Source organism: Hermetia illucens, chromosome 6 (genome assembly GCF_905115235.1).
Source record: "Hermetia illucens chromosome 6, iHerIll2.2.curated.20191125, whole genome shotgun sequence".
NCBI lineage: Eukaryota > Metazoa > Arthropoda > Insecta > Diptera > Stratiomyidae > Hermetia > Hermetia illucens.
In genome coordinates, this window is record NC_051854.1 from 56,963,932 (window position 1) to 56,989,696 (window position 25,765).

At 42.3% G+C, this 25,765-nt stretch overlaps 1 protein-coding gene and 1 long non-coding RNA gene across 4 annotated transcripts in view; one reads left to right on the plus strand and one right to left on the minus strand.

Annotated features, from left to right (window-relative positions):
- Positions 1-25,765, plus strand: part of LOC119658683 (TLD domain-containing protein 2) — a 357,611-nt gene that overhangs the window by 28,373 nt on the left and 303,473 nt on the right. For 2 of the 3 annotated variants that reach the window (XM_038066255.1, XM_038066256.1), the window contains exon 2: positions 17,411-18,259. The exons of the other annotated variant lie outside the window; for it this stretch is intronic. In XM_038066255.1, the coding sequence (XP_037922183.1) occupies positions 17,943-18,259 (317 nt within the window). In that variant the 5' untranslated portion in view covers positions 17,411-17,942. The remainder of the gene's footprint in view (positions 1-17,410; positions 18,260-25,765) is intronic. 3 annotated transcript variants of the gene reach the window in all.
- Positions 18,796-24,414, minus strand: LOC119658687. The gene is made up of 3 exons (XR_005250273.1): positions 24,320-24,414; positions 19,207-19,263; positions 18,796-19,125 (listed from the first exon to the last, which is right to left on the minus strand). It is a non-coding gene; the product is annotated as an uncharacterized LOC119658687 (long non-coding RNA).

Sequence of the window (25,765 nt, forward strand, 5' to 3'; positions counted from 1 at the left end):
GATTCAAGGTTATGGGATACAATGCCAGCTGCAGAGAACAGTAGACATACGAAGTCGTGATGAATATCTGTTTTTTTAAAGAGACGTCAATTGATTGGATCATAAACTACTGGATCCACTAATGATAGGATTACGGAAAGCGCAACTTTGCAATTTGCTGCCGAATCATGCCACGACGCTATGGGTGACGTACATTTGCCATTTTATTTCACCCGGCAATGTGAACTTTTTTAACTTTATTAACAGATTCAAGATTAATTCACACTGAACTGATGGCTCGAATTCTGACTCTTTCCATTAGCAACTCTCGTTGATATAACTCACAACAGAAGACCAAACTCCACATGTCACACGCAACAAAACAAAAACAATTTACTCTCCCTCACTTTAATTTTATCTGCTCCAAGCCCGTCGAATCTGCTACTGTCTAGAAGCGAACACACGACCCTCTAATAAAATCTCATGAATTGGGCTTAAAACTATATAATCTCGTCAGATTTGAGTCCTCATCAATTTTCTCATTCACATCAGATTTCCGGCCATTTCGTCCATTACATTTTCGAGCTCGTTATGCAATGTTGGAAGTTGTTAGTTGTTTGGACGAAATTCGCTCCATGGCAACAAACTTGCAAGCGAAAGGTATTTGCAACGCGATGTTTCTAGAGTTCCTAGCGGTAGGCGTGGGTGAAGGTCTATTTTTATTTTTAATCGGTAATTTATTTCTACTTGTAATTTGCATATACAATAGGCCCTTTATGTATCGGAAGGGATTGTAGTTCAGCTCTATGAAAACAACGACGAACAAAAATATCAAATCGATATCTTTGTTTCATTTCCACGTTACCTTCTTTGAAGAGTATTGATTGACAGTCTGCGTTAGGGCAAAGCCATTAGTTCAGTGGCTCTTTAGCTTTTTTTGTGTACTTGATACTGTAGGGAAGTTGTTGAAGTCAGTTCTTTAGATTTTATCTATTCTTACCTTTGGCTCAGATGTATGAATACTGCACGCAGAGCTTTAGGCTGGCATTGGTCCCTCTCTTAATAAAAAAAAAACCCCAACTCATTGGTTACTCTGTACTACATAATTAGTCGCGTCAAATGTACGGTTCCGGCGGCTAGTATGACTATTTGAAATATTGGTTGCGCTTTCTCGATTACGTATATTTGCGTCATTACAACTAATTTTCGGTCATCCAACGAACCTAATTCTTTAAATTTTTACCCGAGATACAACAGGATCGGACTAACATACTCCTGCTGCTCCTACTGTAATCATTCATGTTTTCTGAGATTCGCTCATGCCATTATACAATGATGCTCTATTGAGGCCTTTTTGTCATCCTAACTGGAACTCGAACTTGAAGGATAATGCATTCGCGGTGAAACCAGCTTTGTCCTTCGTCAATCATATGTACATCAGACAACGCTGTAAGCGAATGCTTCTGTCGTCGTACTGCAGGAGATTTTTCACCAAAGCAATATAGTTTTCGAGCTGGACAATGCACAATTGATGCATTTGAGGAAGTAGTCCAAATGGTGAGACTGGCTGAGCACACAGTCTCCACTATTGAAGAGTGATGCTCCCTGTGATGCTGAATATAAGATATGCCTCTAAGTTTGCGAGGTAGTGCGACATGCTCAAGGCACTATATAATTATTTCCATATATCAGGCTACTTTTGTGGATATTGTGGGACTATTTAAAAGACCAGATATTGCTCAACGAGAGCAAGAGAAGACACCGTAGAATGAGGATCACATTGGGCAGCTCCGGGGCCTATTGTTGGTATGGAGCTTTGAAACTCCTCATACGAGAGTCTACTACAAATTCAGATGCTAGATGAATCGTGTCTGGTCGAATATGCAGATGATGTTGCGGCACTGGTCGCCACACGTACGGTACAGCAAACTTAGCGCATAGTAGGAGTGGTAATACGCCAAGTCAGCAGAAGGATGGCATGAATTCTCCCTAGTCTTGAAAAGAAACCGAAGTGTCCGTATTGAGTAAGGAGAGATTTCTCACAGTCCTTCCTATCTAGGTTGATCAAATCACGGTCGCATCTAGAATGTTTGCGATTTTCCGATTGATGACCAATGTTATAAGTGGCTTATTTACGATTCCAAAGAATAACGTCTAGCGAAAGTACAACAGTGAGTAGTAGTTGGCCTATCATACTGTCTCAAAACCAGAATAATTTATCGCCAGGAGTTATTCCGATGGCTCTCCATTCTGCAGGACGGAGGTCTATATACCCCAGAAAAGGAGAGGGAAATAAGAAAGCCATCGCTTGTGAAAGGAGAGCCGTGTAATCTTAGAACATGGCAATAATCCTAGAAAAGAGAATCGAGGGTAGATGGGCTACCAGGCGCAACGGAGGTGTTATAGCCGATAGCTTGTCCGAGGCAGGAGTGTGGCATCTTGTGTGTAAATAAATTTTACATCTCTACCCCAGAAAAAGAAGAATTCGATCTAGGTTCCTCCATTCTCCTTTAGCATTACTAACTAAATGCCATCCATACTGCGTGCTTTGAAAATCAGAGTAATCATAGCTTTTACTAGGTTTTAGTCTCTCTGGCAACACTTTCATGTTTATAGCTTGTATGGACCGCTTTATTCTACCTCCTCCTGGGGTATATAACCTCCATTAACTGAAGAGGTCCGAGCTCTCTTACGGATATTGAGGAATTATCTGAGCAACTGATCCGTGCTCTATGAGACCCTAATGGGTCAGAGGAGGATGGAGGTGGCGTTGGGGGTCGCGCGGGGATCCATCCTAGAACCGGACTTAAAGAACGTTTCCTATGATAGTCTGCTTAGACTTGACATGTCAGAGGAATCCCGCTCGGTCAGATTATGTCGGAGAGCTTGTTGCTAGACGCACTGGGGAACAGGCCCAGCAGCAAGTAAGGTTGCAGAAGGATTTGCGGCCTTAAGTCGGTTAATGGCAAACATTGGGAGTCCTACTTCTAGTAGGCGACGTCTCCTGATGAGTTCAACATAGTCTGTTTAGCTCTATGGAGTAGAGGTACGGTACGGTACGTGTTTTTGCATAACATTGGGAAGGCACGATCTCTAGACTGTTTTTTTGTGAAAGTTGGGATGGGGTTCATCAACAACTCTACTTAAACATTGTCGAGAAGGTGCTGAGGAGCGCTGACGGGTGCATTCATGTGGATTACGTTCGGGTTCTCCTCTTTGCAAAGAAGATAGAGCTCGACACGTGGAGGGGCCGGAAGGCAGGAAATTCCTCGTATCGCCTCCCGTCGATGCAAGGAATAGCCAGATTTGAAGGCTCTGCAAGACGGGAGTTCGGAGCTAGCCCGAAGTGCAAGTGACAAACGCTTTGGGAGTCCAACAAACTGTACGAGTCTAGGTTTGCGCCGAATATTTTCGTGGTGTTTCGATCTGGCGGATATCAGCACCCCCATTATAGGCGCGCACTTCTTTTGTTACTATGGGCTGCTGGTGGACTTGCAAAACAAGTCCTTGGTAGACCCCGTAACCTCTTTGAAGTCGTCAGGGAAGATTTCAACTTGCTCCAATGACACCCTTTCGTTAATTTTGGAAGACGTTGCCAGTCCACATATTCGGGCATGAATGGCCGTTCATTTTTTGGCTGACTAAGAAACCTACTCCGAGCACATGGTTTACTGGCCTTACTCTCCAGGAAACTCGTCCTTGTCCAACGCATCTCTTGCAACGCTGTTACATCAGCCATATATTGGGACAGGGCATCCGCTAGCACCTTGGCAACTCCATCTCTGTACAGGAATCGCACGTTCTATGAGAAAATGCGCAAATCGTTATTCCGTTTTCATTGTCGGGTTCGTCGTTGTGTTATCAGCCCAGTCCTGTTGTGGCTTCGTAACAAGTCTTTCCGTGTCAGCCCTACCCAACTCCCAACCTGGAGGACCAGTTGGTAAAATTTGTTCGGTTTTTAGGCGCGGGAGAGTCGCCTTCATCCTTCTCCGTCTGTGGAGGTGAAAATGGAGCTTGGTAGTGGAGCTGTTAGTGTTGGTTAAGCAGGCGTTTCCCAGGTTTGATAATCCACGTTTCGCCCTGGGACATATACTAGCCGTTGACCACCACAAAGGCAGTCAGGGTTTTAATTGATTAGCAATAAATATCTGATCAGGTCGACCATGTCGCGATCAGTAGTAGACTTAAGAGATGTCTTTTGAATGTGCCTAACAAACGAGGTGTGGACATCCACTTCGAAAAGAACCATTATTTGATGGTCGCTTGTCTTCACCTGACGTTATTAACATGTGCTCAATACGGACACGATCCAACTGCCGTTCGGCAGTGGGAAAAGTTTTTCATGCGGAAGCAGCAAAAACTGTAAATAACTTGACCGAGAACATTGTTTTTGTCTCTGTTCGCCGAAAAAGTTATTGGATTCTGCCGAAAAAGCACTAGAGCTCTGTTACAGTGAAAAGGTACGGGAAGAGCAGCGTAGTCTATCCCGTGATAAAAGGAATATCACCACCATGTTGGTGATGGAAGCGAAAATTTCTGCAGGCTGCAATAATTTCGATATCTTATACTGGATCACCAAAGAGCTCGTAGGTGGTCGTAAGCCTTTCCGTAATTTCGAGAAGAATGTTAATAGTAGGCTTGCTAGGCTTGCTGATGAGTAGATGAAGAGATGGAAGAGCACGAGTCTCAATAATGTAACACCTGATGAAGTTCGAGTTATGTTTTTCTTCTACGCACTAGATTGGGAGAATATTGAATTTATATATGGTTGCCCTTCACCCCTTAGTGGGATACGGCCAGTTGCTCGTGGTTACCTGAAATGCGCTTCAGCCCCCCTCCTTCCAATCGTCCTGTATTATTTTGCGGCACGTGCGCTTGGGGCGATCCCCTCGTTGGCCATCTTGGTCATGGCATAGCCCGCAATGCAATTGTCGCCCCTTCTTAATTTGTGACCTATCCACGGCCACTTCCGTCTTGCATCCCATACAAATGACAGGCCTGTGCGCCAACCAAGTTGTTCGTTTAAGATAGTGTCAGGCCAGCGTACTCCGATGATACGACGCAGACAGGTATTGACAAAAGCTTGTATGATAACTTTTGAGGAACGGTGGAGTTCACTTTCAATGTGCTACTCCCATATAACAACAGATGTTTTTTCTGCAGCACAGAACAGTCTCAATTTGATCTTCATGTTGAGATAACTGCATTTCCAAGTTTTAAACAGGAGGCAGCCAAAGCGGATCTAGCGCTGTTAATCCGTCGGGCAACATCTTGTTTGGGGCTGCTTGTTTGCTTTTCATGTAAGAAGGTTTACGAATGCATCAGAACTGGGGATCATATCATAATTTCTTAGTCAACCATGAAATGAAGGAATTAATCTTTTTCTTCAGCCTTTTTCCCGTTCACAAGGGGGGTCGGCTCGTCGTGATCGGTTTCGCCATTTGGCTCTATCGAATGCCTGATCTGGGTGCAATCTTGAGGCTTTTAAATCCCCATCCAGCGTATCAAGCCACCGTTGTTTCGGCCCGCCTTTTGGTAGTTTACCATCGACTTCGATGTTCAGACCAATCTTGGCAAGTGAATTCTCGATAGCCCGAATTACATGACCATACCATCGAAGACGCCTCTCTCGCAACTTTTCCACGATCGGTGCAACCCCATAACGATCGCGGATATCCTCATTTCGAATGTGATCAAAACGTGTGACGCCACTAGTCCAATGCAACATCTTCGTCTCCATTACCGCAAGACGTCGTTCATTGTCTTTTATAGGATGACATTCCGGTAAATTTTAGATTTAAGATGTTTGCTCAAGCGTCGATCACAAAGAACACCAGTTGTGAAATGCCACTTCATCCAGGTTGCGTTAATGCGTGAGGCAATTTCATAACGCAATTCTGCATTAGCTGATAGCGTTGACCCGAGGTATTTAATTCCCTCAGTTCTGGGCAGATCACTGCCGCTGACAGTGATTATACCTGTTTCATGGGGATCGGTCGTCAAAATAAAGCAATTAATGATGGGCTGAAAGCAAAACGATAAGTAATTCCCGTTTACAATAAACTATCCAACGCAAGTATATTCTTGACAAGCATAATGCTCAATTTAGTCTCACCTTTTGCAACGCAGGATCACGTTTGGGGATAGCCTTATATTGTACACATATCTTGTTTCATTGGTTTGTAGGTTCGATTAAGTGCTTTCAAAATGATGCAATCAAATAATTTCCGTGTCACCAAATTACTGTATTAATGCTTCAAGTAACCTCTTTTTAGCACAAACTCTCTCTGAAATGTTAATATGCCTAACACTTCACCAAGATTTCCGTGAAGCCATACCGATTCCAACTTGATTCCTTCAATAGAAGAAAGGAATGCCAAGCACATTAGGTTGAGGATGGGCAAGAGCATGGCAGCAACGAGAAGCTCTTCTTCGTTGCGCACTAAACCCTCCTTTAATAGTTGGATCATCAAACTATTTAGCAGATGACACGACGATAGCGGCTCTATGTCTGATGATGTGTGGAAAGAGAATGTGCTGTGGTGATTGATTAGAACCCATGTCGCAACTCGTAATCTAATCCACTTAGCCCATGCTCGTGCAGGCTTTGATGAGCAAGAAGCGTTTCCAAGTAGGAGTAGTGAGAGACGGCTTTTTATTCGTTTCTACTAGGGGCTTTCTTGTAATTCAAGATGTTGTAAATGGTTTGCCATGGGAAGGATTAGTAGTTGCACGACTTCCTGTTTTCGATTTTGAGTGCTGGCTTTGTAGAGCTGATGGTGAGTGGTCATGGTCATTAGCATCAAGTATCATATCACCACACATTCAGTAGGGCGGAAGGCAAGAATCAGGCTATATTCTAGGATACCCAGTAAAAAAGATTGTACATTACTGTATCGAAGATGTAACACCAACCATTATCAGTTTTCGAGTAAATTACGTGCCTGCAACTTCGTAACCGCTAATTGGCCCCAAAACCAAAAATCACCGCTTATCGCGCTTCAAACAAGTAACCGCGCTTGCAACATTTTCCCATTACGTTGTTATTGGGTTCTCTCTACAAAAACCTGACACCAAATGATCCCCTAATCAAATAATTTTGCTTGTTCTGCTTCTGATATTGATGATTTAATCACATTTACAGAAGTCATTGGGGTCTGGTAGGTCTGTTGCGTTTTAAATGTTTGTTCAGTAATTATCAGAGGCAAGGACGGGACATGCAAGTCTAATAACTGCTGAATGGGGAGGCTGGGGCCAGCTGGACTAAAACAATGGCCGGGTGGGCAATGGCGCTTCAGCTTTTTTCACTCTATCAGGCATGTGTCGTCACACTTAATTATAAATTACGCGAGTACATGTGATATTAATAACGCTCATGCTAAATGCCAGGCCACTCTGTATGCATAAATTACTTCTGGTGGTACTGCCGAGTACCGTCCGGTATTCACGAAAAAAAAAAAATATGGCAAATTGTAGACAAATTGAAGTTAATTACTTTCCGCATAGCATGTCTTTGCGAGAAAAACAAAAAGCATTAAAATTGAGGAAAAACAAGCACCGGTAATATGTTTTATGATGTGTTTAGTTGACCTAGTCTTATTGTATGGAGTTTCGTAATATTTTTTTGTTTTGGGAATAATTTAAAGAGTTATTTTTATGTGTTACTTCCAGGCACGTATTTCACGTTTATAATGGCGTCCACGAGTATTTATTGTTCCACCATTGTTACTAAAATTATAATTGTTAGACTTCATTTTTGGGTGTTTGAAAACTGCTAGCTGGAGGCTTGAATGGAAATGAAGTAATGAACAAGTTCCCGTTGTTTAGCCCTGCCTTTTGGTCGTTTACCATCAACTTCGATGTTCAGACCAATCTTGGCAATTCTCGTTAGCACGAATTGCGTGACCATACCATCGAAGACGCCTCTCTCGCAACTTTTCCACGATTGGTGTAGCACCTCGACGATCGCGGATATCCTCATTTCGAATGTGATCAAAACGTGTGACGCCACTAGTCCCACGTAACATCTTCGTCTCCGTTACCGCAAGACCCCGTTCATTATCTTTTATAGTCGGCCAACAGCCAGAACCATAGAGAGGGACAGGACGGACAGCATTGTGGTAAATTTTAGATTTGAGACGTTCGTTGATACGTCGATCACAAAGAACATCAGTTGTGGAAAGCCACTTCATCCAGGTTGCCTGTTTCATGGGGATCGGCCAGGCACAATCACCGTCGGCGGCAGTGATCTGCCCAGAACTGAGCGATTTAAATACCTCGGATCAACACCATCAGCCAATGGAGAACTCCGTTATGAAATTGCTTCACGCATATATATATATGTAACTTTACTGTTTATCACTAATTTTTTTTGGTTCTCCTGGGAAATTTGCTTGCCTAAATATAACTGGCGGTGACAGACGATACTACCCTCACTCAACGTAGATAATTGTCTGGGTAGGGAGGTAGAATGCATTTACGCACAAAGTGCCGGATTCTTGCCTCAGACAGACTACCGGCTAAATCACCTCCCTTTTGCGTATAGGACACTAACTCGAGCTGCCTCAGCTTCCCTCCTGTCTCTCCTTTTCATTTCCTTCGTTTTCGCCTTAAGATGCCTTGAGTGTAACGTGGAATTCTGCTTCACGTGTCGTCGCTCTATATTAATAATAGTGTCCGCTCCCACCATGTGCAGAAAACCAAATTTGTGGCAGGCATGATCCGCGACAGTCTTGCAGTAAATGGGGTCAGGCGACCGTCATTTCCAATTGTATGCAGATAGGACTCAAAATATTTGTGCCTGTTTTAGCGTTGGGCTAGGTAATAGTCAACCTTACTGTGTATTCAATAGAACCATCGCCAGCTATGTTTGCCAAAATGCGCTAAGAGTACGGCCTCTCTCAGTTCTTCCTTATTTCTATATTCCGATATATAGATTTTCTGTTATCATCGTCAATACTGGTTACGAGACAGTACAATGAGCGGAGGCAACTCGCAAAGCTTTCTACTGAGGGCGGCATTCCATTCTTCGGAGCCATAAGGAGGGACGAATTGAACACCTACTGGATAAGTGACCTCGGACATTAACCATCAGCTGGCATATCGCAAACATTCTAATTGTAACTTTGTATGTCATGTTGCGAATCTACTACGAAGGAGCTCATCCACCTGTCTGTTATTAGGTAGGTAGGTAGGTACTCCGGCTCCAACAAGGCTATAATTCCACAAACTTAAATAGGGAGGACTGTGAGAACCCACTCCTTGGTTAGGACGACCACTCTGGTTTTCTCCAGAACTAGGAACTGTTGTCGCAAACCACTTAACAGTGTGCGCTGAGGTTGCTCGATCATGCGTGCGGATATTAATGCCGCAAAATCATTCTGATATCCAACTAGATGCGATTCGCCACGAGTCTTGAGCCATAATAAACTATTGTATAAGGCATTCTAAAGGTCTGGACCAAGGGATATTTCTGTCTTTCAATTCATATGGGATCCAAAAACTAGCCTTTTGAATCATTCTCATTGCTTTTAAAAGTTTGGCAACAGTTGTTCCATCAACGTTTAATGCAGAAGCCAATTCTGATTGTGCTTGGTATGGATAATTCCGATGCTTCATTTTGAAACTTTTTTAACGCTCCCGGACGTTTTGCGTCTTTAACATCAGAAGCACCTTCTTTGAATTGTCTAACCTACCCTCTGCGCGTATTGTTGCCTAGAGCATGTTCACAATAAGCTTCAACAAGTAAACCATGGCTGTCAGCTGCACTTTTCTTTAAATTATAACAAACAAGTTGGGAAACCTCTCACAGTTCCCACCTTTTCATCAACTTTGGTGTGAATCGCTAAAACCGTCTCCGAGAAAAATGCGGTGATGGACAAGCAGACAGTAAACCGATTTTAATAAGGTTTTGTTTTAGTGGGCAAGTGCTCGATACTTTTAGAAAATGCTGTCCGGTTTCTATTGCAGGGCAGAGGCGATTTCATTAGACGCTGCTTCACTCTATCCCAGTGTAACGTGGAGATTGTGAGTTTGTTCAAACCAATCAAGTTTGCAAAACTGGAGGCTTCGAAGAATATATATAATTCATATTCTTGTCATGCTTTGAATTTAACATAACATGAACTGTCTCGTAGAACGTAATACATTTTCGGTTGGTTTCGTCCGTTTGTCCGTCGAACATATTTGATTTTTACCTCAGGTTCTTCAGGTTTGGCGTACTTGCGGATTTCTCGAAGAACTTCCACGAATGATCTCGCTTAGTTTGGCCTGATGAGAAGGACCTTCGATCTGATGTTGCCGTCGTAGTTGACCTCCTCTTCAGAGGTATTTTGGGAGTTTCGGTGGTGTGCAATGTTTCCTTTTCTGGATTATGCCATTTTTGACATTCATAGAGATCTGGATGATGGCAACAGTTTTCATTTCCCGTAACAGAGCCTTCGCCATTGCTAGTTAGTTCCTGTTAGCAGCATATTATTTTTTCTTGATGCTATTATAGAGTTTCTCTTCCAGGAACAAAGTCCCACCTCTCCTTAGTAGTGATTTGTCAAAGTCTAAGCTAGTTGCTACATTGAACGTGTAATGCATCACGTCCACAAGTAACAGGATGTTTCAGGTAGAAGTTTTTATAGATTTTTGTAGTAAACCAAGTTAGATAAGACAACAGCAAATATGTGAGAAAAACGACCTAACTAAAGAGGACATCAGGATAGGATGGTGTAAAGAGTGTTAAGAGCTAATTTTAGTTCTATTAATATTTACCTTCAGTGCCACTCTGCTTGCCTCTTTCACCAATCACTCATCCATCGTGAGATTAATGATGTTCGAAAAAATAAATAAACATATTCCCATTTCCTTTTAAGTCAATGATGTTCGTTTAATTATCCATATACGTAATTTGGCAGCCAATTGCTGAAGAAGAAATAAAGCTATGATTTCGATGAAACTTTTATTTGATTATAATGCTTGGACTTTGCCATTACGTACGAAATACAATGTTATTTAAATGATCGTCTCGATTGATTGTAGCGGATCCTTTTGAGATAGGTTTTAACCACTTTTTCGCAAATTTCGGGCGGTATCTGGGCAATAACTTGACAAATGTTGATTTTCAAATGCTACAACGTTAGGGGATTATCCGGGTAGGCACGTTCCGTGACAAAAAAAATCGCATGACCTTGGAGGCCAATTGATCGCCAAAACGTGAAATCACGCCTTCTGGAAACTTCCCATGCAATAAAGGCAAAATTGGTTGTGTTTTGTAGCTCGTGGCATCGTCTTGTTGAAACCACTTATCTTTCAGTTTATAATCTTTAACTGCAAGCCAAAAAGACGGTTAAAATCTACCGTAGCGCTCTGAATTGACGGTAACCGTTTTTCCAGCATCATTTTCGAAGATTGACAATGACACCTCCAGACCATAATGCGCACCAAACACAAACTTATTCTTGACGCAATTGATTTCCCACAATACCTTGTGGGTGGTGCTCAGAGGTGGCGGTGAGGAAGACGGGGCGGCAACCTCGTCGGCCAAACCAAAACCAAGTGGCCGAGGAGAACCTCCATAGTGGTGGCACCGGGAGACGCTGTACTTACTTTGGTTTGCCGGCCGTGATGCATTAGGTGAATGCTCCAAAGGCCTAATCAGGGCGATCAGACCTGAGTCTGCACGGGGACTCATTTGAAGTGGTAATTGGCCACGAAACCTTACCAGGGGTATACTGGAACCATGGAAACCGGGATAGCTCCTGGACTCTCATACTTCGGGTGAATTCTCGTTGTATATGAGTACAGCTCGGTTGTTTGCGGTTGACCCTGTAGTGGGAGTTTCATGGGGGTTGTGGTTAAGCTCAAGCGAGAAGAGACCTTCGGGCCTTGGAGTGCTGTTGCGTTTCAACACGGGTGCCGTACTCCTTAGTTCGGTAGAGATTTAGGTAAATCTTGTGTTCACCAGTATGAATGCTAAGCCATGCACTTGGTATAGACTGGTACCGTTTTTGTTTGTTTCAGCGGGGCTCTGATTGTGGTCACAAAATCAATCCGTGTCTTAAGAAGACCGTAGGATTAAGTCTCCACGACAGGTACCTACTTTAGACACTCAAGGGCTTAATATCTTGTGGGTTCTCCGAGCTCCATATGCGGCAATTTTGCTTGCTACCACTGAGTGATAATGTTGTTCCAAAAGTCATCATTGAAAGCCTGTTGCTCTAGCACAGTATATCTGTGGCGTTGTGAATGGTGAAATATTAGCGTGTTAACCACAAACACCATCGTTCGTTGCCTGAAATACCATCGGCCATCGGGGGAGGGTGGATTCCACTGCGTAGCCCGCAACGCAACTGTCGCCTCTCCTTAATGTATGATCTATCACAGGGCCTACTAGTGACAGGCCTGTGCGCCGGCCAAATTTTTCGTTTCAGATAGTGTCAGGGCAGCGCATTCCGATAATACGACGCAGACAGGCATTGATGAAAGCTTGGGGCTCTTGGATAATAGTGTAGTTGACTTTGCATGTGTTACTCCCATATAGGAACACAGAAAGAACACTAGCACAGAACACTCTCAACTTGATCTTGATGTTGAGATAACTGCATTTTCAGGTTTTAGATAGAGTAACGAAAGCGGATCTAGCGTTGTTAATGGGTCGGGCAATATCTAGTTCGGTGCTGCCGTCGGCAGAAATCACGCTCTCTAGATATACAAATTGATCGACGCTTTCGATGCTCTGCCCATTAATGCAGAGCGCGATGACTCGTTAGACTGAGACCCTTGATTTTGTTCGTGTTTACCTTCAGTCCAACTCTACTTGGTTCTCTTTTCAAATCCGGAGGCATTTGAACAAGGCTCATGATTTGGTGTGAAAGCAAATAGATGTCATGAGGGACGAAGACGGCTACGGTCTCATACCAGGACAGAGACAACACGCCAGACGCTGCCTCACCTCTGCCCTGGGAGTGGCCCGCAGGTTTTGTACGCTTTATAATTCGCAAAACAAAACAAGGGTGCAAATTATATCCAACGTAAATCCGTCTAGCTTCGGCCAAGCTTTGGTCCCAACTGTGGGCGGATTTACGTTGGATATAATTCGTTCCCTTGTTATGTATAACACCTGTGAGCCGCTTCGTTCACGCTGCTCCCAAGGAAGGGGTGAGGCAATGATGAGTTCCATCTGCTCTAGTACGAAGTCGTACCCGTCTTCGTCCCTTTTTGGATTTTTAAGCTTTGGGTGTTAAACTCAAAATGAGAAGTCCGTGGACCATGAAGAATGGGAGTAAATTGCTCTCATTTGCTCCGGTCCGACATCAAGTGGATGCGGACTTAGGACTCTTCAATCCCTAAACAAACAAAAATAATATCCATGACAGAATGAACCCCTGGCGCGTTCCGCTTTGGACGTTCTCCTCTTGCATACTGTTCCTTCAATCCGAAGAGAAATTATTTCGGCCATAAATGCACTGAAACGGAATAACGCCGCTGGGCTTGATTGCCTTCCTACAGAGCGTGTGGAAATCTTGGGAATCGAAGACCTTTCTCAGAGAGTTCAAGAAGGAGATGATCGTCAAGATTCCACAGAAGAGGAATAGTTTTGAGTGTGAAAATTGGAGGGGTATATGCGTGCCCCCTGCCGATGCAAAGATAATAGCTTAAATAATCTTGCAACGCATCAAAAACAATCTCGAAGGCTTGATCAACAGGAGCAGGCTGGTTTCCGCTTCGGATCCTCCTGACTACATTAACACCCTACGGGTCATTTTGGAGCAGCGCACGGGGTTTAGATCTTTGCTGCATCTGCTCTTCCAGTACCACTGGATATTGTTTGTTTCTGAGAATAAGCAAATGCATTCAAACCTAGATACGCAACAACTTTTTTTTTGCATTTTTTGGGCTCGGTGAATAGAATGGTTGTTGTGGTTCACTGTAGTCGAAAGCACCTAGTAGCATATGTATCGGAACCCTAGGATGAAAAGTGGTGAGTAATGTCAGAAATGATCTAGGCGTAATTTCGCGGTGTTTCTAGCGGTTAAATTATTTGAAATAATTAAGACTTGCTTTTTTCTACTCGCTCTACTCGCTCGCTGATATTTATTAAGCTAACAAACCTTATTAGCGCTGATGAAGGGAACAAGTGGTTCTCGAAATATCGGCTTTTGCAAGCTTAATAAATATCACTAGCGAATAGGAAAAAGGAAGTCTTGATTATTTGAAAAGTCAGAAATGAATTAAAGCTCATATCTACATGTTCGTAAATATATAAATATCACAACACGCCTTGAAACTTGAAATTACTATCTCTTCCCAAGATTTTGTAAGGCAATATGCAGATATCTAATGTGGAAGAAAGATGGATTCAAAATTTTTGGTTTTTTTATTGCAAAATTCTGTGCTTTCATTCAGGTTGCAAAGCAGGTTAATTATGACTCCGAGAACGTGAAATGTTAGGGTCAGAATGTTCCTAATATGACGACTTCGCTCCAACTACATATAGGGTTAGGATCCATGTTTCACATGTCGGTCTTATAATTGATTTAAGAACATGAAGCTTTGTTTTCCGTCTTGTCTAGGTTTTATTATGAAGGATCGTAATATGGTGTTAATAGTGGGCGTGTGGTCTGGGGTAAGTCCATCAACCTGCCCTAGTCTGTTCCCTGACTCTGATGAGTTTGTCAGATTGTTGTTCATCGTACATTGAATTCTTCATTCAGCAACCATTATTTTGATGGTAAACAGTTAGCCTGTCGCTGATCGTCCAGATCGTAACTCCACATGGTATTCGCCAAATGCCTTCTCCTTGACCTTCTTCGGCTTGTTTTGAGGCTGTATGTGTGTGAGGTGGGTATTTTTGTTTTGTTTTGTTGATAAGAAACTCGTTCAGTTTGTTAGCTTTCATTGGGATTGTTTTAATAGTTTAGGTTTAGGTACCCCAAAGGTTTTCTCATTGCTTCACGATAACTTCATATCTTCTACCAAATGTATGGGGATCCGAGAATCAGAAAGCGTTGCAAAAAGTGTGCCGGCATATCCATTGTTTCCCCATAGATCTAATCGATATAGTCTATGAGCTGCTCTCATTGCAGTGCTGCGGATGTACGATAGCAACATATATCCACATTACTACCTGAGGCCTAAGTTCCTATGTCGAGGCAAAGGTCCGCCTACACAGTCCATAAGCTGTTCGAGCTCGTTTCATCTTTAGCTCTACCTGTTTGTTCCAAAGAAACTTCTTAAAGGGTTGCACCCCTGATCTCTGGAAGGCAAAAATCATCCAGTTTCTTCCTTTTTGTAAATGATAACATTGTAGTTTTATTTGGATTTACAGAAAGTCCATGCCTGACACACCAACTGTCAATCAAATCAAGGGCGCGTTGTGTATTTCTATACACCGTTCCGAGATCTCGACCAACAACTAGCACAGGCACGTCATCCGTATAAGCTTGAGCGTATATTTGCATATTTTACAGTTCACGATCAACATACTCCACGGAAGCGGCGCATGAACGCCTGCTTGAGGGCAGCCTTTCGTCGCCTCCGTTGTTAGGTAGCGATCAACACCCACTTCAGCACACAGCAATCTCTGCGTTGGCATAGCATATTTCGACTTAATTAAAGTTTCATCAATACCATGCTCTCCCACGACATCATAAAACTTTTGGAAGGGCGCACAGTCAAATGTCTCTTCAATGTCCATGAACACCCCATCACATACTCGCCTCTCAGATTTGCGTCCTCTATCTCTGAAGCCGAAGACTGAAGAGCAGACTCACAGGACTTTCCACGTTGGTAAGCATGTTGGTTTTCATTTAGTGGATGCGACTTTGGCGCCTTCTCGCGAATATGACGCTCAACCAGTTTCTGCAAACATTTTAGCAAAAATGATGTTAAGTTGATTTACCTGAAGTTCTTTGGATTTCCCAGGCTTCGGTATGAAGACTACCTTAACCTTCTGCCAAGAAGAAGGCACGTAGCCCAGAGCAAGACAAGTTGCTCTAAGTACTCTATACTTCCCTTTAGCATCGCTGGGTAGATGGCATTCATGCTAGGTGTTTTGAGGTGTTCAAATTATAGTATAGCAGCTCACGCCTTTCCACTGGTAACAATCGCTCTCGCAGTGTCTCAATTCGCCTTACAACATCTTCGTGTTAAAAGGTTTGCATAAACCGCCAATTCTCTTCCTTCCACTTCTGAGACCTGTTCTCTCAGGTAGTGTATTTCCAATAGAGTCTGTATAGACTCAACTCTGGTGTTCGTGAAACTACCATTCGGTTTTCTAAGAGGTTTTCTAGAGTCCAACTTGATCGACTCGTCCTTACTAAGGTCTCTGCACAGCCTCCGTTGACTTCGGAAAATAGGGCAAGCCTCTTCAAAGCATTCTTAAAAGTGTGCGATTCAGAGTTTCCACTTTGCCGCCAAGAAGTTCATTGAGTCTTGTCTAATCAGTTTTCCTTGGATTCCGTCTTATAGACTGTTCGCCTGCAATAGAAAGATTAAATTCTAAGTAACGGTGATCTAAGAGTGAGACTCCCTCTAGCACTCGCCAGTCTATAATCAATCAAAGTCTGCTGCGTTAAGTGGGGATCTTACCCGGTTTACCAGCTTGTCCTCAATTTCTCAGGATATCGCCACACTTGGTGGTGTAACAACGCTCATGCCTCCATTCTTAAGAAACTTTGCTCTCTTCCGCAGTGCCTTCCCTTTTCGTCGGCTGGCGGGGCTCCCAGGTTCACGATGACCGTGCTGCATGGATCTGTTTCCACATACAGGAATTAGGCCAGTTGCGTCCACATCACCAGTTTCTATTTCTTCTGCTTTCCATGGTAGAGTCGGAGGAGAAGGTTCTGAAAGGCAAGCCTGTAGTATCTTCTCCTTTGAGACTGAAGTTTCGTTCTGCCGAGCCTTCCTCTTCCCCCTAGCTGACCGTGCCATAGGCACCGGGTGCAGGTTTTCCACTGACGTAGAGAGCCTGTCTTCCACAGATTTTTCAGTGGGGAAACATGAATCTGATGAGGCTTTCAAAATTCATGCCTCGGCGACGACCTAATTTCTCAAAGTCGCGTTTAGATTCGAAGTCTACGACTTCTTACGACTTGGAGAGCTACTCCTTTGTGTCCACCTTCATGTGTTTTTGGACACCCTTAGCGTAGTAGTGAAATACCGTAGGCTCCCCTACCACGGCAAGGTGGTGTCCACGGGGAGTTTCATGTGAAGTAGGATCTTGCTGAAGTAAGGTCTAGAAGAAGACGTGAGAGAAGAAGCGCATCAGGAATATGGAGATATTCATATTTATTATTAGATATGTATTACGATGCTGCATCAAACGCATGCAGGCTTAAAGGAAAAGACTTTCTTAATCATTAAAAGCAAGTTCAGTGTTTGTAATAATGTTCCTATAAACATTGGTTTGTCATAACTAATTCCGGTTTTCTCTTTTTTTCAGGTTGGTTGAACGGTCAAATACAGTAAAATGAGTTTGAAATAACGCTTCAGGCTTCGCTTGATAGTCTGGATACCTCTAGTTCGTGTAAATTTTCCATTTAAATCGAATAATTAGAACTTTTCATTTCCTACTCAGCTATTATTTCCATAACATCTTTCTCTCAGCTTTTTTCATTGTACAAAATCTATCTTTTGACATTCTCCCAACCGAGCATTTGGTTGTGAAGGTAACTAGGAGCTCGCTCCTTTAGCATCTTGCGAGTACTACTTTCTATCCTTTTTTCCTACTATCGTGGCACCCGCCCCACCTTAATAAGAGGAGTTTAATCCGGGAAAGAAAGGTTTGTCAATTTTACAATCTAAGACGATAACACGCGCGAAAATAGAAGCAAAGAAAAATTTAACTAATTCGAAATTAACCCATTGACGCGCCCCCGAGAAAATGTTTAGATAAATAAAACGCCGCACAAACGTTGGCCAGCAGAGAAGTTATCGCATTTAATTAATTTATCGCCAGCGTAAATTGGAGCAAAATGCCGAACAGTCGCCGTGAGAATTCGCCGAAAGCGAGCAATGGTGTAGGTGGTGGCGGTGGCGGACCGCAATCAGCAGCGACGGGAGCAGGTCATGGAAAAGGTATGCCATCCACGTCGGCGGGGGCCATTGCTGGCGGCGGCAGCAGCGGGTCCATAGATAGTCCAACGAAAGCTTCACGCGCGAGCCCCGTTCACGGCGGGGGTGGCAGTAGTGGTAGCCCCACTTTGCCCCCGTTCACTGGCTCAGCACCGAGTAGACAGCGCTCTTTACGCGATCGTCTCAAAGATGGCATTACTGGGAGCTTTACATGGCAGTAAGTCGTACTTTTTTATTATTATTCACAAAATATCTTTTTTTTTTTAAATTTTTTTCGTTGAATTTTCTTTCGCACTTTGGTTGAGTTGATTTAGACAAAAGAGCTTTTCAGTTTTCCCAATTGGCGAGTTGTCTTAAGCGAGCACCATTAGCGGTAGCGTTTGATTTTGTTACAATTTGGATAATTGGTGCCAGTTTTTCTTTGGTATTTGTTGAAATTTCGCACAAGCAAGATTGTGTAATAATTTAGGTTAATTTGCACTAATTAGTCGTAGAGTTTTTCGATCTTACTTAGGGTTAATGAAATGTAGACATTTTTTGTTTAATTGAAGTCGTTAAGTGTGGTTGATCCATCGCTGCTAATTCAAGAAATTGGCACGATGCTGACGGGAAATCGTTGGCATTTAAAACTTTCCCCATTCCTAAATAATAACCTTAAATAAATATTCATTCCATTTTTATATTCATATTTACCACACACTGAAAAATAATTCCAGAAGAAGAAATATTCACATTAAACTATCCAAACTCCAATTCATGCAAGAAACCAATTCAAAAACTACGACACATTCCAAGTTGCTACACTCCTTTAAATGAGGCTAGTTCCGTTTTTACATAGACCAGAACTGTGTTCTCTTCTGGATAATTACACTATTTCTGGTTTTGGTGTTAAGCAATCTACTCGCTGCAAATTTTTATATAAATGTTCGAGGTAAAATGGAAAAATGGAAGTAAAAGGTTTTTAGTTTTCAAGATGGTCTTCCAATGTTTTCTGAAAAGGCGGTTACTTTCCTCATTTTGATATTTGATATTAGTGACATTTAGGTTATTTCAGCAGCAAATTGTGGGTAACTATGAAGCTTCCTGAAATATATGAAGTAGAAAAGAACGAGTTAGCATCTTTAAATTATGCTAGCTTATCCCAAATGTGTCAGTGGCAGTTACCTTGTCTATCAATACCGATGCCATAGTCAATCTTGTAGAACGCAGGTTTTTCTATTTCTATAAGTAAAGATAAGTAAAATTCATTGAGGCCCAGAGAATATAATTTATTTATTTAACGGACAATAAGCAGAGTAAACTCCTGTTATCAAGTGCCCTCAGGAAGAAGAGAGTTTAAAACTAAGAAGAGAAGTGTAAAGGACTAAACTGTTGTGCATTGTAACTTCGACAAAGCCTAGGAATCGGGGTGTGGAAGTAGACTTCAAACTCTGTGAAGGGCACATTGAAACTGTCTACGTTCCCTGTATTATAAGACGCAGGATGGCAGCTGATGTCATTAGAGGCCGAGCAGTCTATCCGACCCGAGGAAAGTTTAGAAAATGTGCATAAATTCAGATAGGTTATACGTTGTTGTAGGAGGGGGAGGTTTAGAAAGCGGAGGCAGTTAAGCCCATGGTGTTTAACGTAGTTACCTGTCGTGGAGACTTAATCCTACGGTTCTCTTCAGACACGGATTGATTTTGTGACCACAATCAGAGTCCCGCTGAGACAAGCAACAACGGTACCAGTCTATACCAAGTGCATGGCTTAGCATTCATACTGGTGGATGCAAGAATTACCTAAATCTCTACCGATCTAAGGAGTACGGCACCCGCAATACCACGCCCGGGCCCAAAGGTCTCTTCTCGCTTGAGCACAACCACAACCACCATGAAACTCCCACTAAGGGGGGCCAACCGGAAACAACCGAGCTGTACTCATATACAACGAGAATTCACCCGAAGTATGAGAGTCCAGGAGCTATCCCGGTTTCCATGGTTCCAGTATACCCCTGGTAAGGTTTCGTGGCCAATTACCACTTCAAATGAGTCCCCGTGCAGACTTGGGTCTGATCGCCCTGATTAGGCCTTTGGAGCATTCACCTAATGCATCACGGCCGGCAAACCAAAGTAAGTACAGCGTCTCCCGGTGCCACCACTATGGAGGTTCTCCTCGGCCACTTGGTTTTGGTTTGGCCGACTGGGTTACCGCCCCGTCTTCCTCATCGTCACCTCTGAGCACCAGAAAGCGGAGGCATGAGCAATAGTCCACACGAGGGAAAGAAGAGGAAATTTGCGTTGCATATTTTCAAGGGTAACACATTCATAATTACGGGAAGGTGGCCAGATCACAGAGGAGTACTCGAGGTTACTCCTCACGAGGGAATTGAAGAGAGCTTAGGAGGGTTGGATGGAGTTAAAATTGCTCGATTGGGGACTTCGAGGCAATGGATGTCGAAGCGGAGCTTATTTTCGAAAGTGACAAGAGGTCTTGAGTGGAGTGTTGGCGTGATAAGGAATATCCGGTAAGAGAGTAGGAGAAGGAAGTGGGTTAGTGGTATGTAATGTGTAGCAGATAGCGTGACACTTTCTAACATTTAGAGTTAAGTCAGTGTACACCGACTAGACAAGCGTCAAATTGCTGATGACGTCACTTGGACGGATATAATGGGTAGTGAAATTTAATGAACATCTTGTCTCTCTGGAATTATTATAGCTAAAGGAAAGTTATGAATCAAGATTTGAAGGTAATGTATGTATGAATAAAGTCCATAGCTATGAAAATCGGAAGAAAAGTCTCAGAGATATTCCAAATCGAAATTCCAATTCGGCAAGATGATCAGAGATTTGTTAATATTACGACCAAAAATCAAGTTGTAACTAAAATTTATCGTTAGTAAATAAAATGTTGGATAAGAGATATTGTCTGCGACTTGTAGTCTAGCCTAAAATTGATAGACAAGTAGCTTTCTCCAAACTACAAATTTTAGTTTTCAATGTAGATATGTGTATATTTTGGGAGGAACTTACCCCCTTCGTCAGTACAAAGCTACTAAAAACAATTGCGATTACATGCTTTTATACCTAATCACTAATTACTTAAATTACTTTTAAAATTTTGTTTAAACTATTGACCTAATTACCTGTTAATTACCGCGGCGAGTCTTATTAATTTTGAAGGGCAGTTACGTGAATCTGTGTGGTTAATAACCGCGTCGCGTCTTCTCTCAAAATGTCTAGACTTTCCCAAGGGTTCAAGGTTGTCATTCGGTTTGTGTGACGCAAGAGCTCAAGATTTTCCCGTTGAATGGTATGGGCTTTTTCGAGTATGTGCGCTGCCATTGATGATATTATGCACGACTTTTATTTCCGAACACTACTTACCGCTTCCTTGACGTGCTCATTAAATCTAGTCGTTATGAGGCGTTTAGTCTGTCCTAAGTATATTTTATTACAGTCGCTGCACGTTATTCGGTAGATCCTACTTTTTTCGCCCGCTGCCAAAGGATCCTTGACGCTTCCCAATAAATTCTGCAAGGTGGACGATCGACTCAAACCTACGACTTCTAGTTGAAACTTTTTTATCCAATTCCTGATGTTGTTAAATAGGGAAGAATACGGGATACTTATCCGTCTGGTGGTTGCCTCCTTTTGCTGCGAGAATAGTGTTGTATAGGCATGCCTTTCATGTTGCTTGATTTTCCTTCCGATCAGTCTGAGGATTATACCCATTCTTAATAGCGGTGTCAATAATATGCTGTAGTTCCTTATTGAAACCGTATTCCGAAGGAGGGTATTTAATCAGTCGGTGGATCATGTAATTATAGGCAGCCATTTTTTGGGAAAATGTATGGTGTGAAGATGCTGGTATCGTTCTCTGCGTTGCTGTAGGTTTACGGTATATCTCGAACTTAAGCTTCCCGTTAGAGTTGACGATATTTAGATCTAGGAAGGGTAGAGCCCCATCCTTTTCTACCTCTAGTGTAAACTCGATTTTATGATGAATCTTGTTTATAGAGGAGATGACCATATCGATATCGGTCTCTTCTAACAATCGCAAATACGTCATCTATATATCTAAACAGTACTTTAGGTATTGTTCCTCCGGATTCAATTTCTTCTTCGATTGATGACATGAAGTGTGAGCATCGGCGGGAGAGGGTTTCCCATCCGTACTCCCGAAGTAGTTTTGTAGAACCTATCCCGAAACGTAAAATAGTTTTCGTTCATGCAGAACCTGGCAAGGTTTGCATAGATACAAACTTTTCTTCTCCATTCCGGGCCAGATCTGAACTGGCTCAGCCATCTCTCGAGTTCGAAAATTGACTCTTTCACTGGCGTGTTGGGAAACAATGCGTTCACATCGAACGATACCATCACCTCGTCACCACCCATCCTGTCAATGCGTTGCAGCTTCTGTATTAGTTACTTACTATTCGTCGTCCTAAGGGTTTGGCACTTATTGATCAACCACTTGGCGATGTTGTACGTCGGTGAGTTCGACTCTGCAATGATTTCTCGCATCTTGTGCCCTTCATTGTGGATTTACAGTTGACATCTGGTTTTTGGAAGCACAGGATTAGGCGTTCGAAGTCGCCCAATGTTCGGAAATACCACACTAGCTCCCTTCAACGCTCTTTTGATAGATTCGGGAAGCGGGTTGTTCCACAATTCGAAGAAGTTTCCACTCTCCAGTTTCCGAAAAACAGCCTGGTCATACTTAGCTTTTTCTATAACGGCGACGTTATTCTCCTCGTTCGCCGAACAGCAGAAGAACTTACTTTCAGAAATTCAAATAAAAATCAAATCAAATCAATCACGTTTATTTTCAATAAAGAGCATAAACGTCGCATGAACACATCAAATTGATAAATAATTTTAATAAATTTTTTTAGTGACCGGTTGTGGAAGTAAACAGTTTAGGGGCCAGTCGTTAGTCTTATCATACTCAAAAGTACTTCTGATCTTCATCTCGTTAAAAGATAGAACACACAGTCGTACTTTGTTTTCGATAGTACTTGCAGCACAGAATTCACGATTTCACGATTTATCTTTGCAGTCCATTTCTTTAATGTTGGCACTGTTGGCAGTGCTATTTTTCTCTTGTATAGACGCCTTTAGTGGTCCTTTAGTGTAAAGAGAAATGGCAGAATAAATATCCTCACTACTTCAACGCATCTTTTTATTCAGATTTTCCGAATTTGCTCTTTCGTAAAAATACCCTTCAAAGGAGAAATAGTACGTTATGCTGTTTGTAGAAGTATTTTTTATTGCGAGCTTTGAAGTGCTACAATCGTGGTCAACCCTGTTTTGAACATTTTATTTAGATTAGTGAAACAAACGTACTTTCACCCTAAAGTTAACTTATTTTGTTTGAACCTCGGCGTCCTTTCGTGTCGATTGAACAGGCGATATTCTTTCTACTTCGCTTTAACAACTTGCAATCTCTTCTTCCCTTTAATACAATTATCGGAAATTAAATTTGGATTTATTTATTTATTTATATGAGGAGTGCTTAGCCCACCATCAACTCAATGGTGGACTGCATTAAGTGCACAGAAACTTACAGTGCCCGTTCATGGACAAGCCCCCAATGAAAGACCAAAGGCAAGACGGTTTCGTCCAAGAAGCAGGCACGACGAATAAATATAAGCAGAAAACAATACTTAGCTTTTTCGGTCACGCTGCTCACAAGATGAAATCCTACATCTTGGACGAAAACCTCTAGTCTTTTTCTATTTTTTAAAATTTCATCTCCAAGTTCAATAACATCTTACGTCTCAAAAGATAGTACCCCCTTTTTTATCTCCTGAGCTTTACTCTTTTGGATCTGTCGCTTTAGCCTGCTCCCGTAAATACTGACTCGGTAAAGCGTCGTCCTTTAACCGTCTTTTGGTTTCTACAGTCTTCAGAAGTATGTCTTGAAGCTTATTATCGTCTAGCGCAAAAAATTTTGTATACACACGAGCGTTTTTGAAGTCGATCTTCCTACACTTTTCACAAAGTTTTCTCCACTCTTCGCAAATTGTCTCATTCTTTGTAAAACGAAAGAATTTCAAGGTGCTTCCTCTTTTGCCTTGAAAACTATCACAAACATTTATCGCGCACCTCACCATTTTCAATTTTTCACGAAAATTTGTTTTAAACACGATTGATATCAAAATTAAAACCACCAATTTTAATGCTTATCAATAAAATATTCGCAACGATTTGGAAACCAAAACTACTCGGTAATCACGACCCAAGTGACATCATCGAATTCAAATATGGCGGACATGATGTTCGGATGATATTACCTTGTTTAGTCCGTGTACACTGGAGCTAAATCATTAGCAGAGCACCAACGAACCAGAGTGTTCAGGTTAGATTGACGGGAAACACAGTCGATAGGCGACGATATAGCGGAAAACAGCTTAACGTCGTTTGCATAGAGCAAACGGAGACAAGTAAGGAGAAGGGGAAGGTCGTTAATAAAAAATAAAAATAATAAAGGTTTCAGAATAGATCCCTGTGGGACGTCAGTGTAGGAGGAGAAGGAGCGGGATGTGCAGCCATCAAAAGGGACGCAGAAGGATCGGTTGGAAAGATAGGCGGCAACCCATAAAACAAGTGGTATGAGAACGCTTAGAGACGAGAGTTTGGACAGAAGTATCTTTTGATTTACAGTATCGAAGGCTTTAGCAAATTCAGTGTAGATAGTTAGTATGCACTTTCTGCCGTCGATTTAGGCATATTTAAAATAAATATTTAAATTTAGCTAAGCCCGGACCATTTTGAAAAGTGGCATACTTCCCCATAATTAGAAAATTAAGTGTGCATCACTTAAAATTGAGGTGGATTCAGTTCTCCGAGAAAATTAGGCCAATTAGTTGTGCCTGGTTAGTTATGCTGAAAATTCAAGAACGTGTCCTAGACTTCCCTTTAACGGTAATCATGAAAAGATTACTTCTTTCCAATTCTTAGTCCCCCTGTCTGGAATGTAGGCTAGAAACTGCTCTTTACTAGGTAATAAGCAGTATGCCTTAGCGTCCTTTCTGTATATAGAAAGAGCAGTAATTCAAAAAAATATGGAAGGCAGCTCCTTAACTAGGGCCGTTAGGAGAGGGGCGCTACCAATGCGGCGATTTACATATGTCGTTACGTTATTGGTAAAATTTCATGAGAACTCAGTATAAATCCAGTGAAAACTAATTCGATGCTATTCGCTACTAACGTAGATACCTAAATTCCACCTCACGTGGCTCAATGAATAAAATAAGGTGCCTGGGAATTGTCTTGTATTCGGAGCCAAATTAGAGGCTAAACATGGAACTACAAGTTACGAATGCCTGCATAGCTTGATACCTTTTCAAAAACATCGGGATATGTGGCTGTACACAGCTTGTCCTATCCTTCTTTGCGGCGCTATTTTGTAATTGTACGGAACATAGTAAGACCAGCTAAATTGAATTAATAAACCCCAGGTGTGGGCACTACTGGGGCCATGTAGCAGGAGACGATCTCTGTAGACTCCTGTTCCCCCATTCGATCTTCATACCAAAAACATTATATCGTATAATATTAACTGGCTCCGCAAATCAGGATACTGGTTAGGTAAACCTTATGATCATAGAAAGATTATGCACCTGACAGCAAGGGAGCTTTGATCGTCTCCAACGGATTACATTACAAAAGCTGGTTTTCGAAGGAAATTTTACTGCTGGTTGAAAATACAAGATGTATCGCTCAAAAATATGTGAAAA